Raw genomic sequence first — 21,543 nt, forward strand, 5'->3', positions numbered from 1 at the left:
AAACAGAACTCAGTGGGCAGCATTTATGGTGATGCTCTTTGAAATGTTACAGAGACAAAAAACAGCTAGTCAGTCAGCTGAACGTTTGATATTGTCCCCTTATTTCCAGCTGCCACAGTTGCAAAGGTTTTAATGTCAGAGTATTTGGACTGATTAACTGTTTTTAACACAAAGAGAATGAACTAAAATGTAGATTTTTTTTTAAAAAAAGTATTTTTATAAGAGTTACTTTTAGTATATGTCTTTTACAGTTCGTAACATCCTTCACAGTCATCTCACATTGCCCCTAGTTATGTGCAGTGTGCATCTTGAGTAACCGAAGCTATAAAGCAGCCAAGTGACAGGGGAATTGAGCGAAAGCATTATTCTTTACTTTTTGTTACATCTGCGTGAAGTTGATAAACATTTTAGTTCAGGACATGCACCCCCTGTTATGTTCTGTTAAAATAAATCAACAATTATAGATGAATTAAAGTAGAAGAGCTTCTCGCACCTGAAACCTCCAGCTCCGAGGGAGTTCAAATAGAAAACTCTGTACAAAAGAGTGTTTGACAACACAAACCAAAATTAGATTAAGCCAAATGAAATAGATTATCTCCATAAAAAATTGGGCACCAGATTTATTCTAGTAAATCGTGAAAACAGGATCCTCTTTCATCATTCAAATGGTAAGTATGAGCCTGATTTAGGAACAAATACACGTGAAATATTTTACAGAGAACCAAAGAGCATCAAGGTGCATTACAAAAAAACATTAAATGATTACAGGAAGGCAGTAATCTGTATAGTATTGTTTTGAGCCAGCTGTTATCGCTTGCTTTCAAATGCTGGCAATATCAATATTCTCCAGTTTGATTAGTGACTGGTCTGAACTTATCCTACTTGCTTTTAGGAACAAAGACAAGAGAATAGCTACCTCTATTCATCTATTATTGTTTAAATAGCTGTCACAGCTTCCAGGATGTCTGTTTCCATGTTATCTGTTGAAAGAATAAAATAGAATGGGAACAAACCAAATACAGTGAAAAATGTTCGTTTTGTTTGGCCCAAACCAGCTGCTGTTCTCAGATAAAATCTGGTTTTAACAAAACTAGGTGAATTTTGGAAATTGAGGAACAGTGGATGAAGTGGATATAGCGTTTATGAACATTTAAGGATATGTGTCGCATTCTATCTTGACTATTATGGTGATTTAGTTCATGTGTCAAGGCACATATTCATCTCTACTCAGATACTGTAGGGGATTGGGTAACAGCTTGTCCTATCCTTGTTTATTTCTTAATTTACAACATCTCAGTTCCCAGCACAAGCCAAGGCAGGCCTGGACACTTCTTTGTTCTGCCTTGATCTCTCCTTTTTTCCCCTTTTCTTTACACTATCATGCTCCCAAGTCTGACAATGGAGTTGTAGATTGACCTTCTTTCCCCTCTTGCCCTGACATGTCTTTAAATGCTTCCTTTGATGCATTTAGACTGAAAATGCCAAATCTCTGTTTCCCAGCAAGGGCTCATCATTTTTGCAGCATTGCTCTCCTAGTAGGCTAAGAGGGTTGTTGTGGTCTTTGCAACAGTTTAAAATATGCTAGGCTAATGAATATTTGGAAACAAAGTTATGTTACTGTATTGAGAAAAGAGAACTTCTGCAGAAATGGAAGATTTTTAAGTGCTTTAATGGCAAGAGGTCATATTATTTTGCTACTAAGATATGTGGTTATGTTTTAATTGGCCGTGTTTACAGTGTGGTTTTTGTTACAAATGCATTTTTTCAAGATTCCCTCAATCATCGCTTATCTCACATCCACAAATATCCACACTTCCTGTGTATAATATGTACATTTGTTCTGTTTCAAACATACTCGCACTCAAAGTTTATTTCACATGGGACATCAAGAAAACAAAGTCACATTAGTCTGACTTTTTTTTCTAAGTTGACGTTTCATTAAAATAAGTTCATAGTAAGTTCAGCTCTCTAGTCTTACCCTTCAGTGTAAATTTGTTTCTGTTATTTATTATAACATAAGAGTTTTGAAGTTGCTTTCAGTTCTTACCATTCTAACCTTCTTTGAGTTACGTTGCCTTTTGCTAAACCATGCCACACATTGTTAGGAAAATCTTTGCAAGCTTCACAATATGTTTTAAGCATGCACAAAGTACAGCAAACTTCACATATATTTAATTTTAAAGTAGTAATAAGGTAAAAAACTTGCTTAAATTCTCTGACAAGACCTGTGTTAGAAACTTTCTGTATGTCAACAATTGCATGGAAGAACATAGTTTTTATGTGAATTAAGACTTACAGTATTTCTAAGTGGGTCAGTTTTATCTAGTATGTTTTAAAACATTATGACAATTTGAGACCTAAAATATTAGAAAGATTCTAAGTTGCCTTAGAAATTATGAGGGGTCATTTATCCATTTCTCTGACAAGCCTAACGGCAAATTGTGTCTTTTTTAGTTTACTTTCTTGTCATTTTAATCAACTCCACCATGCATACTAGTGATTAGTCTCTTTCTTGCTACACCAGGCAAGTCATCAATACCTTCACTGGAACTACTGATACAAAGAAGTCTTTAGCCAAAAAAAGCCTCAGTGGCATTAACATAGTAGAGGGTTTGTTATATTTTTCATTTTTTGAAGTTTTTTTCAGTGTTGATTAGGGATCATTTGGGATAGACATATTAGCAGCAAAGGAGAAAGATTTTCAGCTATGTAATAATATTGTGCAGTGCTTATCAACCTATTGTCTAACCAGTTTTGTTTAAGTTTTGAGTTGTTTCTTTTGATTAGTGAAAGCATAACAGTTCTGACAGTTTGGAAAAAAAACCATTTGATACTAGAATAGGAGTCGAGACGATGAACCAGCAGGATGACTTGAGAACAATGTTTGCAGTATCCAGGAATACCTAATTTTTTTTTTTTCCTAATGAAGTGATGAATATTTCTGTAATATTTTAAAAGTTGGGAAGAAAAGAAAAAAATTCATATGTAGGGCCAAATTTTAGTATGTTACTAAAAAATTGCTACAGAGATATCCATGTTGCTGCAGGGTAGCTTGAGGATAGAGGATACATCCAGATAGTACATTTTTCAGAGCCTGCTTTGGATCTCAGTGAGGTAGATGGGAAATGGTTCAGTGATCTACAGCCAGTTTTTCTAAGCACTTTGTGGCATGACTGGCAAACTTAAATATAGCTGAAGAAATCTTTTATATCTTTGAATGGGCTGAAGCCTTCCTTGACGAACATCAGTTCTTTTCACAAAGCTTACCTTCGTAAGCTTTTGAATGATGGCTTTATGAGAGAGCAGTAATTGTGGCACTAATTGTGACAAACGGGACATGAAATGGGTCTTACTTGTGTTGGCTACTCTCAGCCTGAGCCACAGTGAAGGAGGAAGTACAGCTTCCATGATAGGACTCGTGTCTCAAAAAGTAGATCTTTCTACGTGAGCTAGTCAACTTAGGCTTCTCTTGCAGCCAACAGACACTTCTGGAGGAAGATTTATCTCCTCCTGTAGCAGATGCCTGACAGTTCAGGTGGATTAGTGCCTTAAACTGATGCCTGCTTCTCTTCCCTAGCTATAGAAAGAGATGTGGGAACAGCCCAGAGCAGATGTCCAAATGCCTGTCTGAGCTCTTTTTAGGCAACTAGGATCAGAACTTTCACATAATACAATTCCTGATGTATATGATAAGATAAATAGAGAAATATAACTATTATTGAAAGTATAATTAAATAAAGTGCAAAAAAATAAATAAAATATCCAAAAGCATATATATATCTTAAAATGATCAAAGCTCAAATGGATAAGAATGGTCTGGTGAACACTCCTGTAGTCAAATAGCTGTGCAGAGGTCTGCATGATACCAAGAGTACATTCTGATGTCCTTGTATCATATTGAGATACATCAGTATGTGTCAGTTAATGACTAAGCCCTTGGTAAGAAGGGTATGCATAGATACATGCATCTACATATACGTATAGATAGTTTGTCTTTTGAAGAATTCAGATTAACATCTAGTGCAAAGAAATTGACCTAAATTTCTGTATCATATCAACAGTAGTCTAAAAATATATCAAAGTCAAAAAAAAAAAAAAAGCAGGGGTATTGAAGTTGTTACTAATTGTGTTTTTTCTTTTTTTCCCCCCCACTTACTTTATAATCTGTTCACAGATTATCTGTGAAACTTTAATCTTAGAAGTCTTCAAGCTGTGGGAGTTTTTTCCCATTGTGATGTCAGAACCAATCAGATATGATTGTTACAAAGATCCCACTAAGGAGTTTAGCACTAATTGTTAGAAGATGTCCGTGCTTAAGAAAATTAGGCCAGTGATTGTAACCATGCTGTTAATTTCATGTATTGTTCAGAGCATGTTTCAATTGTGGGAATCAGGTATACATTCTTGATTAAAAATGCATTGAGGAACTGTTTTAGTTTTTGTCAGTGTTACAGAATCTTCTGAGCTGTAAGTGAAACCATTAAGAGCGGGAAGGGTTAATTGTATAGGAAGCCTCGTATTCAAATACTTCTTGTACACAAAATATATGTCATGCTAGAAAATATTCTATTGTCAATCCAAATAGAAGAGAAACTAAAATGAGATAATTGGGAAGGTGCCCATAAAGTCAGCCTGAATATATTATCACAAGTATATGTGAGATAATATTTGTTTTAAAAAGATTCTATGGCACTGTAAACTCAGTCTCATTAGAGACTGCATTTAAAAGGCTTATAAAGTTACTCATTAATGTTATCTTGTTGTATCTCCACAGCTTTTTCATTAAAGAAAATTCAGCAGAAAGCATTTTCTCCTGATAGCAGGAACCAATTTGCAATAAATGTTCTGGAAACCACTAGGGAAGCCATTACTGAGGTCTAATAAAAACAGACAAGCGTAACTTGTTCTATATTTTTGTTTCAATCACATACAGATGAGACCCCGCTCTCCACACCAACCGCAAGAGACAGCCTTGACAAACTTTCCCTAACTGGGCATGGGCAACCACTACCTCCGGGTTTTCCATCTCCTTTTCTATTCCCTGATGGATTGTCCTCCATAGAGACCCTTCTGACTAACATCCAGGTAGGCCTTTCTGTAGATCAGCTTAAAGGGAGGGAGAGGAGCCAGTTGCAGATTTGTCTAAATTAATATAACCATTCCAGCTTAATCAGTTCATAAGATTATTTGGATCAAGTATTTACTGAAACTTTCTACTAATTTAGGTTTTAAAGGAACCACAGCAAACAAATGAATTTAGAAGCTGACAGATACAGTACATAAAAATAAAGATTATATATTAAACCACAGCAGAGAATTTGATGAAAATTACATTGGTGTGTTTAACAACATTTGTCTTAAATGCTCTTTTTATTACAGGCTAATGAAATGTATCTTACTGTTTATCTCATTTACTAAGAAGAGAAACATTTCTTTAATAAATAGCTGTTTTAAATTGCTGAAGTGCCAAGGTGGAAATGATATTTAAAGCTATTTGAAATGTGTCTCCCATAAAAGCATTCACAAAAAAATACTCCTTTTGGAAATAAGCTCATTTCACTTAAAGTACTGTCTTCAAAGAGTAGACTTCAAAGGGTATTACCAAATTTTCTGCAGATTTCCTATTCAGTAGTTAGGATGTCTATTCTGTGTACAGTACAGCCTGATTAAAATATTATTTAAGGTATGTAGCATGTACACTAGCATGTAGCTTGGAGCCTAGATGTTAATGTTTCTTATTAGAAGGAAGATTTTTTTGTCCATGAGTCATCATGTGTTCTCCAGATGCAACTTTTGCAACAATATGGTTTTATGTTGCATGCAGAAGCAAAATGATAGTGCAGGAAATGATGTAGCCATATTGTACTCATTCCAGATAAGCCTGATCTGTGCAGCTACTAATTTCTAGAGTATTTGTCACAATATTTTTCTCTGCTTATTCCTGCAAACCCGTAAAATCAATTGTATTTTATTCAGCTAAGGCTGAGACAGAGTAGGGCCAAATATTGCTCACTTTATTTCTTAAGCAATCTTTTATGGCACTTCAGAGTTGTTTCATGAAAAGTATATAAATTAAAAGTTAATTTGTAAAGAATTGCTGTTTCTGCCTGGTCTGAATGAGCACGTTTGTGATTGCTTTTTGGGGGGTTCTAAGGCTTAGAATCTTAAGTATTTAAATCATAAACCAAGGTAATTCTACATGAGTTAGTATTCTTCAAACAGATCTTCTGCAATCTGCAAAGAATGTATCTTTTTCTAAATGAAGAAATACAGTTAGCAGACTATGTAATGTTTAAGCTGTATATGCATGTACAGGAAAGTTGTTAGTAATTTTTTTGACAAATGTGTGCACTCAATGTCTCTAGACAGCAACCTAATGAGCAAAGCATTCAGCATCAACAGGTTAGCTAATCTTGTGATTGAATATGAGAGTGCTGTACTGCTTCAGGATAAATGACCAGGATTAATTTACCAGTAATACATTCAGTTTTGTTTTACAGAAAATGTGAACGTGAAATTCAGTCACTGCTTGTTCTGTTGGTTTGTTTTTGTTTGTTTGTTTTTTAAAAAAAAAGAAACCCTGAATGTTATCTAGAGCCAAAATAAAAGGCAATGGTGTAAAAAAAAAGAGGCTTCACTATGCCTTCTCTCATTGTGCTTTTTTACGTCCTGCTCCCTACCTTGGGGTTCCACACCATGCCAAAGAGGGAATGGCCTCAAGCTCCGCCAGGGGAGGTTTAGGCTGGACATTAGGAAAAAATTCTTCACAGAAAGGGTCATTGGGCACTGGAACAGGCTGCCCAGGGAGGTGGTTGATTCACCTTCCCTGGAGGTGTTTAAAGCACGGGTGGACGAGGTGCTGAGGGATATGGTTTAGTGTTTGATGGGAACGGTTGGACTTGATGATCCGGTGGGTCTCTTCCAACCTGGTTATTCTGTGATTCTGTGATTCTGTGATCTATCAGGGTAAACAAGCGGGACATAAGTCCTATGGATTTTTTCAGTATGACTCCACATTGCATTACATGGTTTTCACAGATCTCTGAGAATCCTTTCAGGTACCATCAAGGCATTTCCCCACCCTCCAGTTTTGATTTCTATCAGGACAACATCAGAAAACTTCTTCATTTAGGAAAAATAAAGCTAGTTTTATTTTCCCACCTGTGTAGATAAAGAGATAAAGTTGAGTATTCTCTTTAAAACAGTAAAGTGTATTGCAGTAACCCATGCACATAGTGGCAGTTTCTCTCATCAATGCTATTTAAAAATTATTTCGATATATAGCACTTACTGCAATGAGAGGGAGCTACCCTAGGCCCACAAATGAATTAGAAACTGTGATACTGAAACTTTCAGAACCGAGTTTTAAGTATTTGATTGCAAGTTTGAACTTCTTAACAGGATTTTGGAAAAGGGGAATTTCTGTACTATGGTCTTTGCTTCATAGAATCATAGAATCATAGAATAACCAGGTTGGAAGAGACCCACTGGATCATCGAGCCCAACCATTCCTATCAAACACTAAACCATTCCCCTTAGCACCTCGTCCACCCATCCCTTAAACATCTCCAGGGAAGGTGACTCAACCACCTCCCTGGGCAGCCTGTTCCAGTGCCCAATGACCCTTTCTGTGAAGAATTTTTTCCTAATGTCCAGCCTAAATCTCCCCTGGCGGAGCTTGAGGCCATTTCCTCTTGTCCTGTCCCCCGTCACTTGGGAGAAGAGGCCAGCACCCTCCTCTCTACAACCTCCTTTCAGGTAGTAGTAGAGAGCAATGAGGTCACCCCTCAGCCTCCTCTTCTCCAGGCTAAACAACCCCAGCTCTCTCAGCCGCTCCTCATGAGGCCTGTTCTCCATCCCCTTCACCAGCTTTGTTGCTCTCCTCTAGACTCGCTCCAGAGCCTCAACATCCTTCTTGTGGTGAGGGGCCCAGAACTGAACACAGTACTCGAGGAGCGGTCTCACCAGTGCCGTGTACAGAGAGAGAATAACCTCCCTGGACCTGCTGGTCACACCGTTTCTGATACAAGCCAAGATGCCATTGGCCTTCTTGGCCACCTGGGCACACTGCTGGCTCATGTTCAGTCGGCTGTCAACCAACACCCCCAGGTCCCTCTCCTCCAGGCAGCTTTCTAGACAGACTTCTCCTAGTCTGTAGCACTGCATAGGGTTGTTGTGCCCCAAGTGCAGGACCCGGCATTTGGCTTTGTTAAACCTCATGCCATTGGGCTCAGCCCAGCGGTCCAGCCTGTTCAGATCCCTTTGCAGAGCCTCCCTACGCTCCAGCAGATCGACACTTCCACCCAGCTTAGTGTCGTCCGCAAACTTGCTAAGGGTGCATTCGATGCCTTCATCCAGATCATTGATAAAGACATTGAACAGGGCTGGACCCAGCACTGAGCCCTGGGGAACCCCACTTGTCACTGGCCTCCAGCTGGATTTCACACCATTTCCCACCACTCTCTGGGCCCGGCCATCCAACCAGTTTTCCACCCAGGAGAGTGTGCGCCTGTCCAGGCCAGAGGCTGACAGTTTCTCAAGCAGAACGCTGTGAGAAACTGTGTCAAAGGCTTTGCTGAAGTCCAGGAAGACCACATCCACAGCCTTTCCCTCATCCAGCAGCCGAGTCGCTTTGTCATAGAAGGCGATCAGGTTAGTTTGGCAAGACCTGCCTTTTGTGAACCCATGTTGACTGGGCCTGATCAACCGGTTCTCTTGCATGTGCTTCATGATAGCACTCAAGATCACCTGTTCCATGACTTTCCCTGGCACTGAGGTCAGACTGACAGGCCTGTAGTTTCCTGGGTCCTCCCTGCGACCCTTCTTGTAGATGGGCACAACATCAGCCAGCCTCCAGTCCAGTGGGACTTCCCCAGTCTTCCAGGACTGTTGGAAGATGATGGAAAGGGGTTTGGCCAGCACATCCGACAGCTCCTTCAGTACCCTAGGGTGAATCCCGTTCGGCCCCATAGACTTGTGGGTGTCTAGTCGGGCTAGCAAGGCTCTGACCACTTCCTCTTGGATCATGGGAGCCTTATTTTGCTCCTCTAGCTCCTGGGTTTGTACACAGACGGAACAACTTTCTTTGCAATTAAAGACTGAGGCAAAGAAGGCATTAAGTACCTCAGCCTTTTCCTCATCCCCTGTCACTGTTGTTCCTTCTGCGTCCAATAGGGACTGTATGGTCCTTGCAACACAATTTGTGATTTTACTGAGAAATAAGCACTACCTGAAACCCATGGTGTATTTAAGACATGAGTCAGAAGGACTCTTGTCATGGAGTAAATTCCTCTTTGCTTTCCTTTGGTCTAGATGAATTTTGCATCCATTTCAGTGCAGAGGTGTGGAGGGCAGATGTAGCAGAAAGAATTGTCACCTTTCTTTTGTTGCAGCTCTGCTAGGAATGGAGCAGATCTGACTTCCTAGAGAAGATCATATGACCTATAATTTGTTCACTGCCTCCACTATTAAGGTGCTTTTGAGACAGAAAATAGCAGGAATCTAGACAACAGCTAGATGAGTGGTTTGGAAAATGCTGTTCATTTTTCTCCAGAGTCAGCACAAAACCATGGCTGTGTCGTTTTCACAGAGGGGATATATGTCTGCTTGTAAAATGCAAGTGTACTTCTTCATTAGGTCATGAAATAGGGTGCATGCACGACTGGCCACATGTGCTGGTGGAGATTGTCTGTATTTTACGGATATGATGGTCACATGAATACCTAAGAAGCAGCCTCTGGCTGCACCAGTATGCATGGATATCTGTCCTGTGGTCTCCTTCTGTATATTCAGTTGTGTGAGGTGTAGAAACCAGAGGATCTGTGTAACAAACCTTGGCTGCCTCCAGAAGAGGTTATAGAGGCTGTCCTGCCTTAAAATAGAACAGGGTTAGAGTACTGTGTGGGCAGTAAGAGCTCTAGTTTTGACATTTGTCAGAGTGAGACTGTGGGTACAGTGCTTTTGGGTATGTATGTGAGTAGATATTTCTGGATACTTTGGATATTTGAAAACAAAATGTGCTAAAAATCTTGGAGGTGCTGAAGATTTGGGGTGATTTAACTTGGTGCCTATCTCTAATTAGTTCTATTTTGGAAGTCTTGAGTCATTCTTTAAAACTGGCCAACAAACACAAGTGAGTCTCTTCCATTCATACTAAAGTTAAATGCATAGCCCCAAATCACTAGTAAGTAATTTTAGGCAAGCATTAGACAAGCCTGTTTGATACCGCTGGGACTGCTAGTTAAATTCATTTCCTTTTGTATGTCATATATATGTTTTTCTTACTTCTCCGTAAATACTTATTGAAACAAAAATACAATTATTAATTATTTGTATATTTAAAGATGAGATAGTAGCAATATACAGTACCCAGAACAACCAATGTTTATTTCTTGCTGGGAACTGCTAAAATGGAAATAATAAACTGTAATAAAACGTAATTAAAACAACTATAAACATAAAATAAAAAATGAGACTGGGGAGATATTTTTTATTCAGATGTATATCTGCATATCTTAAAGGAAGAGAAAATATATTTCCTCGGGGAGCTTAAATTAAGTGATATGCCTGTTCCTTCTCAATGTATATTTGTTGATTTCTTCCAAATTGAATGCTGGAAGTCAGTGTGCAGCTGCAGGGAGGATGAAAGGTGATGAGAGGTGGGTCACAGCAAAATGCTGTTTGGGTGCTAGTAAGAAGCAAAAGATGTTTCCGTACTTCTCACACAAGTTCACCTTTTTGAGTCATGGCCTGATTATGCCAAAGTATGTTACAGCCACAGCCTTCCATGATACTGCAATATTCTTGGGTAATAGTAATGTTCTTTTATGCTTTCGGAGTCTGAATCTTTACTGTTCCCAAGCTGAGTTTCCATTAATATCTAAGGGATTAATTATTTGCAGTCTTAGCAATATTTGTCTACCAAGACTGTATTGTATTGACACAGACTTGTTGCTACATAGTTTTAAAGATGTATGTAAAATAAGTTGCAAATATCCAATTGATATTAGTAATAGAGATGTGTGATTACAAACTAGATTCCCCCGTGAAAATGAAGTAAACTACTGGCTTTATTGCTGAGTTTCCTGCACTTTTACCATCTATGACTAAATACACAGGAGAAAAATATTGCAAACACTGGATAAAGTAAAAATCACAGTTTTACTTCATGCTATTTTATTTATATTCTGCTAAAATTCAAGAGAATAATTTTATTTTTCACAGAAGGCATTAATGGAAAAGTGTCATTTATACTGGTGCAATATACCTTTACCTGTGATGGAAATATTCAATTAGAGATATTACAAAAATGTCTGTTTGGAGCCATCTATAGATGTAGTCAAGCTGTGTTATCTTCCCTTGCTTATGTCACTAAGTCAGTAGTCCATTACAAATAGCAAATATTCAAAATTTAACCAGTAAAGAGGTGTTAACTAAAAAAAAGTCTATTTTTTTTGCTAGCCTTTCACTAAATAGTTTTAATAATGAGAGCATGCAAATTATATATAATCTCTTGACTAAAAGAGAAATAAATTTATTTGTGTTTTCACCATGAATATCTCATATTGCCAAAGGAAGCCTCTTAACCACAAATCTCTGGAAGCTGAGAGGATTCACTAGGAAAGCTTCATTGCATACATGCCTTGCTCTAGTTTTCCTTTTTTTCACTTACTGTGGGTGATTGTTGGAAACGGGATGTGATCTTCTAGATAGACCACTGGAGTAGCTACTGTGGCCATTTTTGTGTCACTTGTAACTGTGAAGCTAACTAGGTGGAATACACTGTAGATACAGCTAGAAAGAGAAAAAGCTTCTATATAACTTCCCTTCCACCCCCTTCAAAATAGGCAACACATTATTTGCATTTTTAAAAAATAATGATGGATAATACTAGCTTAAAGGCTAAGCTGAGGTTTGATATCTGTTTAATGTCCATAGGATCAGTAGACTCCCTTAACGTGATGGTGGTTTTGGATATACTGGAGAATGGGAAGAAATATCAACTATATATCAAATTAACTTTTTATTTGGGACATTTCTGAAGAATTTTTGAGTGGAAAATATTAAAACATGTGCCTTAAAGTGAACAAAATGAATCAGAATGATCTATAAATCTCCAGGGGAATCATGTAAATTTTTTAACAATTAGTTATATGTTGAAATAAAAAAACCCTATATCAACACAGAGGGAAAGAATGCCATGCCATGTTTAAAGCCTGACTCCAGATAAACTGACACTGTATTAAAACCAAATCTGGAACCTGAGCAAGTTCACTACGGTTATCGTTATCCAGCCTCCATAACATCTGACCCTTCCCTAAAGGGAAATATTTTCTTTTTGTTAATGTCCCGTGTTGCACTACATTTCCCATTGTCATTGGCAGCATATTGATTTAATATCAGGTTAGAGGATTAGCCATAGCAAATACAAGTTGGACATACTGTATTTTGTATAATCTTTTACAGCTGATCCACTGGGAGAATTAATAGAATTTTATACAACCCTGAAACTGCTGTTCCTCTTCCAAGGGGCACCGATAATTTTTAGATGCTGTACTTTTTAGTTGTTTTTCTCACCCCCTTCTGCACTGAATACAGGGATATATTGAATGTTTCCAGTATTTTTACATTAGAGCTGTCATTGGCAGCAACAGCACTTTTGCATATGCATCAGTTTGGCTCTAGTGCAGATTTTTTTTCACATTGAACGCCTACTGATGTGCACTGATTTAACTTCTAAAAATGAAACTTAATTTTGTATAGCTTATAAGTAGTCCCTAGTGGGTCTTGGCTCCAAAAAGCTAATATTTTTCAGACATAATCAGCAGCAATAGGTAATGTATTACCATTAGCAGCAAGTATAAAAAAGGAAAGGTTGGAGGAGGAAGTGTGGTGTAGAAATTCAATAGAAAATGTAGCGTGCTTTTAGCAACTTCGTACTTTGCAGCAATTCTTAATGTAAAATTACACACATCAGTGTTACACTCTAGCATTTTTCTCCATGTTTATTCATAATGATTGTTTCCTGTTTAAAGAACACCAAAATATTGTGTTTTGTCAGCCAAGGACAATAATAGTTTAATAGTAATTTATTTTAAACTGCTACTGATAATACAACCAATCAACACATTAAGTGGTGCCAACATTGGCATCTTGCTAAATAATCTCTAGGCTTTGCACTGAGAGTACATCTTTCAAAGATAAGTCAACAAGAGCAATCAGAGCAGAAAATTAGAATTTGGTATCCTAGAATTAAAATACAGCTAAACTAAAGTTTTAATTGGGGTGATCTAAAAGGGCACTTCATGTAATGATCTCTTTCATTTGTTACTAATTGTTTGTTCCTGATGAAGAAGAAACATGTACATGGATGTAGTTGAATTGAGTAAAGATGGCAGTTACTTTAGCAGCTCAATTTTATCGTTAAACAAGATGGATTGTAAGAATTTGGGAGGAAGGTGTTTGCAGCTTTAAACTTACTTGGCAATACACTTGTCATCAACAAATACTTTTTGTGTCATAGAATCATAGAATTCATGTCAATTCACTTGATCTGGTTTATTAATGATTTGGATGAATCACATATTCCAATAAGTGATGAATTGGAGGAGATTAAAATATTCTAGAGTTTAAGCATAAGTGAGCAGGTATTGAGAAACAGCTCCTACTTCTTGAAATTCTTACTAGTTCAAAGGCATCCCATATAGAAAACATAGTTTGTGATGGATGTAAATGTAGGAGTGTAAGCCAGGGGGAGGCAGCAGAATTCAGGTAGATATTAACTTTTTAAAAATATAGATTGAGAAGGCTTTACAGATATTCAAACTCTATTTTTCTTTATGCCTGTAGAGCTTTATATTTAGGTTTATACGGATTTCTTTAGTAGTCATCCAGGTTTGACACTCTGCAGAAAATTCCTTTGTGTTTTAGCTATTTTTGAATAGCATTTGGTTCTTTTAAAGAAAATGGCTAAAACTTCAAACTTATTTGTAAGCATATTTGTGGTGGTACCATTGTAAGATATTTTCAGACGTGGTTCTGTTCTTACGTAGTGTATAACATTTTGGTGACCATCTGGTCCTTGCAGTCAAAAGGTGTTGAGTTCTTTCAGCTCCCGTGGACTTTATTATTAGACTGAAGTGTAATAGAGCTGCAAAGCACTAAGCTCTGAATGGGATAAACTTGACACAACAATTTAGTTAAGAATGAGGATGTGGAGTACTGAAAATAACAGGCTCTGAAAACAGATTTAAAGGAGGAGTTTGAAGGACACAAATTTCAAAGTAGGCTTTGACATTGAGAAGGCTAGTGGGATGAATGTGCAGACTAACACTCATGAAAAATACTTACACAGTTACTCAAGTATCATCATACTAGCTTCTTTTTCTGTTCCTTTTTGGAGATATTTGTAAGAATTCTAGTGAAAACACATGCAAACCAGAGTCCAGTTTAGGAAGCATGCCTGAGGGGTGAGGAAGCTTACTTGGGAGCTAGGGGTGATGATTTCATGTCTGTAGTATGGTTGTTCTAAAACCAGGTCCTGAGTGCAAACCTTTTATTTTCTGTTAGCTGAATGTTTCCCTAGCAAAGCTATTGGGGAGTACTCTTCAGTCTCTCATGTTGTTTTGAATCTCCCATTGTTTTGCTTTATATCAGTAATTAAATCTCTGTTGGGTCAAATTATCTCTACAGTTAAGTTGTCAGGAGACTTGTCTGGGGTAAAGCAGAGTTAGGTTCATATCCGTGGAGGTTCATATATGCATATCCATGCTTAATTATGTAGTCTATTATGATAGCTTCAAGAGGAGAAATTCAGATGCAGACCTAAGAGCCTAATGGCCGGGCTTCTGGAAAATGGAAAAGGAAATCTTTCCTCTTTCCATGTTCATTTATTTCAATTCTGATTCTCCTTCTCTTTTTCATACCCTGTCTCAGTGTCCTAGCTGTCTAGTTATTACCTATTCCTGTTTTCTTGCTAAAAAGAAGAAATTGTGAAGGTGAAATTCTCAAGAAAAGTTTAGAATAGGCTGAATCAAATAACAAGAAAAAGGTAACATTTATTTCAGCCATTTCAGGTCAGAAATTGAGAGATGATAACATTTTGTTCTCTGCTCTGAGATAATACCGTGTACAAGGTCAGGGAATGGGCTTTTTAAAACAGAGATATCTTCCTACTTTGTGATTGTCCTCTGCTTAGCATCCAAATAACTGTATCTTCCTTGGAAACTATATGGAATATGAAAATACTTTTAAACAATAGGAATTAACAACAATAAGGAACAAAATGGCAGGCTTTTAAAAGAGCCTTTCTTCCTTTGATAATTTCCATTGTCTTGAGTTATGCTAGAGATTGAATTTGCCATTCTGTGGATGACGTGACTGTGAGAGTGCCAATTCTTTTTGAATGTTTCAACTTTTTTTGTTTTGGTCTCAAGCAAGTGCTTACTGTTGGCTTGTTCTTACAAAGAATAGACCTATTCCTACAACTTCTTCATGTTAGTTATATGCACAGTCTAAGTTTAGTTTGTGTTTTCTGGGAGAAACTGACTTCTGGCTTTATACTGGTGATAATTGGGAGGATTGTTTCATTTGTAAAATATCACGTGATTAATCAAGGAACAAGATCAGAAGTTATTTATTATGTCAACTGTTCTAACATTCTTCATGCATTATCAAAATTTATCTTTGAACAGGGTCTACTAAAGGTTGCTATAGACAATGCCAGGGCTCAAGAGAAACAGGTCCAGCTTGAAAAGACAGAACTGAAGATGGAACTCTTCAGGGAACGAGAACTGAGGGAAACACTTGAAAAACAGTTGGCTGTGGAGCAGAAGAACAGAGGTATCTTGATTAAGCAGACACAAACATCTTGTAATTTATTTTCCTAGGAAACATAGTTTTTTATCAAACACCTCTGTTTGATCAAAACTTTTACCCCCTACCTTATGTCCAGGCTGACTGCACTGCAAGAATTTTTACAGCCTGCCTGAATCTGCATAGGATATTTGTGAGATTTAGGACAAGGACCTTCCTTTATCTCAACATTTTTCAGTGTTACTTGTTACATCATTGATATACAACACAAGTGTACATATCATTGGTGCTGTTACAGACTTACACAGGTTGTGATCATCAAGAGGAAGGATAGCTCCTTAATACAAAGACAACTTGTATCAAATGTGAGAATCTTCAAGGTTTTAGAAACTCTTGTCTCTGTTCTTACCTGCTAGGGTCATATACTACATATTTAGGTAAACCATATGTAATAAATGTAAAGGCAATCAGTAATGCATAGTAGATCGAACACATGGTAGAAGGAGCAACTAAGGTTTTTCTTGATAAGACAATAACATTAGTAGCATATCAAACATAAACATTAGCTCATTGTAAAGCAAGTATGTGTTAAAAAAATCAAAATAATTTCATTACATTGCCTCACTACACAGTTCTAGAATGTTGATAATAAAGGTAAGGTAGCTTACAGTGATACGCAGTAACTGTTTACATTATGAACATGTTCCCATCTTGCTTTATGGCTCAATTTTTCTGTATATGTATGTCTTGTCCATTAATAGTGTCTAATTACTTTGCAAAGGATGGTTAACCTCTGGGGCTCACTTACTGTTTAACACAGACCATGACAAGGCAGATACATTTTTTCAGAGCTAGAGTTATAACTCTCTTCTTGTGCAGCTTAATTTTCTGGGAAGCAGCTAAATAGGGAATCCCAAGAACACTTGGATTTACAACCAGTATTGTTATACCTAGCATTCTACCAGTAATTACACAATATAATCCTGTTTGGTGCCTTAATCTATTAAAGGTAAGACTGTCACTTCATTAATTTCCCTTTTTAAACTTTTAAGAATATATTTTTAAAGACTACTACTATTAACAATTTTCACAGCTGTTCAATGAATCATCCCTTTGTCCACAGCTAGCCTATTTTGGTCAGTACAATTGCACTACTTAAACTTTTAAAGTAATTTTGTTAAAGAGCTCAGTTATTCTTTCTATCCTGCTACCTCTGTGTCTCACAACCACTCAAATATACCTTCTTAGACTAAGGCAACCATATAGAATCGTAGAATAACCAGGTTGGAAGAGACCCACCGGATCATCGAGTCCAACCATTCCTATCAAACACTAAACCATGCCCCTTAGCACCTCGTCCACCCGTGCCTTAAACACCTCCAGGGAAGGTGACTCAACCACCTCCCTGGGCAGCCTGTTCCAGGGCCCAATGACCCTTTCTGTGAAGAATTTTTTCCTAATGTCCAGCCTAAACCTCGTACAAGCTAAAAGGGTGGAGTGGGGCACCCATCTGACCTCACTTGAGTTTTGCTATCTAGAAGTTAAGCACCTCATTTAAACTAAAATAAGTTCCCTTTCTGGTCAATAAAGATAGAGATTCGTATATTCTGTTCTCAGAAACGTAGGTGGGGAAGGTTACACTGTGAAGGCTTCTTTCTTTTCCCTTTCACTCCAGAGGGAAGAGCATGGGATAGTCTCTTAGTGTGTTTGGGATACTGAAATAACTGACAATGTTATTTTCAGCATGATGCATTACCTACTTTTTTTATATGTATCACTCTAATGATTATGTTGCACAGGTAGAAGAGTCAGGCTGAAGAGGAACGGATTTGAACACTTAATACTGGCACGCGCCAAAGCAAATATAATGAGGAAGACTCTCTCTGCTAGTGTATACTTCTGTAAAAAAAAGGAAAAGTAACGAATTATTCTTTAAAATTAACAGAGCCAAGTAAAAGAGAAAAAATAAGGATAGATTGTAATTATTGTGAGACCTTTTTCTTCAGTTAAAGATAGAAAAATACATAGGAGACTTTAACTACTGTTAGTTTTCCTGACACAAGGTGTCATATCTTAAGAAGGTTTCACATTAATTGGAAGCATGAGCAAGATGGGAGAAGCATACCACCTCCCTGTTAAGAGACACTGTAGGAAAAGTTCAAATACACTTATATCTACAACAGAGAAACATGAGTCACTGTGTCACATACAGGTCAAAACCCATAGGTGAATGGGATTTTCACCATTAGGTAATATCTGTCTTTTGCTCATCATGTTAACACAGGTCAAGTACCTTTGCTTTAGTAGATACATCTGAATATTTTTTGCCATTTTTTGGAATATGAAATTCACTGCTGCTACTGTATGTTCTGCAGAGCTGCTTATTTACTGTACTGTTTCCTTCCTTCTTTGTAATTATTTTAACTGGTGATTCCTAAGGCTGTAGGATGCGTCTCTTCAGCTCGTGAAAGTAGGATAATATCTCTTCTGTGAGAAGCTACATAGTAAGGACTTGCTAATTCTGGCTCTGAGCGCTGTAGTCACATCTACAGTGTGTCAGCCATGATGACATTTTAATTCAGAAAGCAACATATGTTTCCTTCTCATTTATTGCAATCACTTTCAAAATACTTATAATGAAAACATTAAAACCGTGCAATGATTCAAAATGTGTTTAGTTTAGCCTGTGCATTGATACTAGATGTTCTTTGATAGTATAAGCTAATTAGCCTATAAAGTAGTTGGTACTATACAAAATTAAAAAGAACCAAAATGCCAAAGTCTTGGAAGTAAATTATGTAGCTATTCTAACTATAGGGTATGTGCTTATATTTATTTCGTGTCTGAACAGTTAGTTCTGTATAGCAACACAAAATATTCAAGATCAACACAGAAGTAGTTATTCTTAGCATATACCTTAAAGACTAATAACACAATGGTTCCCTTAAAATGTTTCATTATTTGCATTTTAGGAAAGATACTACCATCACAGACTACTGTAAATGGGTAGTATGAACTGGTGGAAGTATATTTTTACCATTTCCTGCATTCATCCCTAGCCATTTACCAGAGGTTACTTTGGAGTGAGATACAGTGCTAGATAGATCTAGGCAGTCAAAACTTAGTATCACCTAGCATCTGGGTTTGGTAAGGATGATTCTTCTAGCATGTGCAAGTATTCTTTAATTAATAGTTCAGTAGATAATTTTTTGGTTAGTTTCAAAATAACAAATTGTCCAGGGAAGAGTTATCTAGGAAGATGTCATGAGAAATAAAACTCTTACATGCACATCCCTGTAAACCCTAAATGTGCTGTGCGAGTATGGTTGGGGTGTGGTGGGGGAGATGATGATATGCTGTACAATATTATGTGATTTTTTTAGATGCTCACTTAGCTTTTATTAAGTAGAAAAAATGGTTAACATTGTCCTTTTCCATCAGGAATATAACCTGTGATGTGTTCCTTCAGCTAGAGATTGTGCAAGTGATTGTAAGTCACTGGCAGCATAGAAGAAAAATCACGATGAAGTTTTGTCCTGATCTTGCATTTCTTTTCGTTGTAAAATTTGAATTGAAGAGACATAGGGAAAATATTTTTCTAGATTAGGGCCTTCTAATGCTTAATTTTAATGTGCTGTTTCGTTTCCTAATATTTTCCCTCACATTTGACAAAGCAGAGTAATATTTATTTGGCTGGGGGTTCCGGCACCATAAAAGATTTCTTATGAGTTCTTCAAGATTAGTTGGCTGATGGGACAAGTGCTGACAAAGAGCAAGAAAAGGGAAAGACAAAGAGAAATAGTGAAGAAATAAATACGAGGAAGAGACCAGACATCAAGATGTCAGGTGGCTTGCAGGAAGCAGCAACTTGGAGAGAACTTGGAGAGCAGTTAAAAAGTTCAGGGCCTTTCTATACCAAATGTGGACTACAGCAGGGTGGGGGCTGAGCTTCTCCTGCAGCCCTGGCGCCCAAGCAGTCAGATCTCCCTCTTGTGGGAGAAAAGCTGCAGGCAGGCAGGTGAAAACTATCACTATGTGTAGATAAACTAAGTGCTATGGGCAATAAAAAAAAGATAGACTTAATCCTGAAAATAACACCCACCTCCAGAGGTAGAGGCATTTTTTATGTCAGATGAGGCAAAAAGTATATTTCATTGCCAGTGCCAAGGTTTTCTGATTTGGATGTTTGCGGATTATCATCTGTTTATGAAAAAAAAAGAAAGATGTATACTATAGCTCAATACCACCTACAGTTTTCGGTACTGTGGTACAGAAGAGTAGCTCTTAGAATATCCCAGTGTGATTCTGGCAAATTTGAAGTCATTTGAGTTGATATTGTATAATTAATCAATTTATATGAACTGTTGCAGTATCATTTCTCAGGACTCTCAATAGGTAATCATGTAGCCAAGTTTCAGATCCAAGTTTTAATACACTAATTTTCTTTTTCCTTAGCAATAATTCAGAAAAGGCTAAAGAAGGAAAAGAAAGCAAAGAGGAAATTGCAGGAAGCACTTGAATTTGAGACTAAACGACGGGAGCAAGCAGAACAGACACTGAAACAGGCAGCTTCCACAGATAATCTCAGGGTCCTAAATGGTAAGAATCCAATTCTTGCCTCTGTGTCATTAACTTTCAATTTATGTGCCAAAAGAAGCTTTTCATATTGAAAATGTATAACATGATGGAAGGGAAAAAAAGAAAATCTCTTTTCTTTCCTTCATTCAAGTGATGCTTATCTCTTTATTGTTTTGTTACTTTATATAGGATGTGCAAATAAACTCACTGGAGAGAATGTCCAAACTAGGACAATTTTATGTTATTAGCTTGAGAAGTCAATTTTTTTTATTCTTCTTTCCCCCTCCGCCCCACCTCCCCCAGCTTATGCTTGGAAAATCTATTGCTCATTAATCTTCCTGGTCTAACAAAAAATTGTCCTGGCCTCCAGTCATTGTTCAACATTAAAAAAATTGACAAAGGTTGATTGTATTGTAAGTCAGCATTGGCGTAACAGGTTGTAAAAAGGGCTATAAGAATCGAATGAAATATGTGTCAGTCTTACCTTTCTATGTTTCTAGAGTCTCTGACCCCAGAGATAGAAGCTGACCGCAGTGGGGGCAGAACAGATGCTGAAAGGACAATACAAGGTAGGAATTTGCAAAAGGCTATAAATCTAGATCTTGCTATATGAGTTTTTCCTCAGCTTTAGACTGCTATTCAAGCATGTAGCCTACCATCTGGGCCACATCAAAACAAGTTCAAACAAGGTCAAGTTCATCTTGCTTGTTATAAGAGAGAATACATTGTGTGCTGATAGATTTTCTTGAAATTAATAGGTCATTTCTGTTTATAAGGAACAATTAAAGAAGAATAATTAATTTGAAGCAATATTAGGTTGAATCTCAGGCATGCTGAATGGAGTTTTTGTGAATATGTATAGTCAGATTTGAGATAACAATGTTTATAAAGGTACATATGAAATACTTTGAGCCTTTTAACTATACAAATGGCTATACCTAATGGGTAACATTCAAAGCATGATGAGAATTTCATAGCTAATATTCCGTGGCAGTTACTGGAAGGTGTGTTTCAATAAACTACTCTGAGCATTAACGATAAATAATCTGTTTATTCCCTTCTTGGATTTTTCATTTACCATATCCCATTATTTACATTTTAATAAAACAAATCTGCTGAGTAAATTTATACCAGAAATACTAAAGAGAGCCA

General features: G+C 37.2%; 1 protein-coding gene across 4 annotated transcripts in view; it reads left to right on the forward strand.

The window, feature by feature from the left end:
• The window catches only part of DACH1 (dachshund family transcription factor 1), a 371,721-nt gene that overhangs the window by 310,258 nt on the left and 39,920 nt on the right, over nucleotides 1–21,543 (forward strand). For all 4 annotated transcript variants that reach the window (XM_069880425.1, XM_069880417.1, XM_069880442.1 and 1 more), the window contains 4 exons: nucleotides 4,934–5,085; nucleotides 15,693–15,840; nucleotides 20,269–20,412; nucleotides 20,892–20,960. In XM_069880425.1, coding sequence (XP_069736526.1) covers nucleotides 4,934–5,085; nucleotides 15,693–15,840; nucleotides 20,269–20,412; nucleotides 20,892–20,960 — 513 coding nt within the window. The remainder of the gene's footprint in view (nucleotides 1–4,933; nucleotides 5,086–15,692; nucleotides 15,841–20,268; nucleotides 20,413–20,891; nucleotides 20,961–21,543) is intronic.

The sequence above is a fragment of the Phaenicophaeus curvirostris genome, chromosome 1, assembly GCF_032191515.1.
Source record: "Phaenicophaeus curvirostris isolate KB17595 chromosome 1, BPBGC_Pcur_1.0, whole genome shotgun sequence".
Taxonomy (NCBI): domain Eukaryota; kingdom Metazoa; phylum Chordata; class Aves; order Cuculiformes; family Cuculidae; genus Phaenicophaeus; species Phaenicophaeus curvirostris.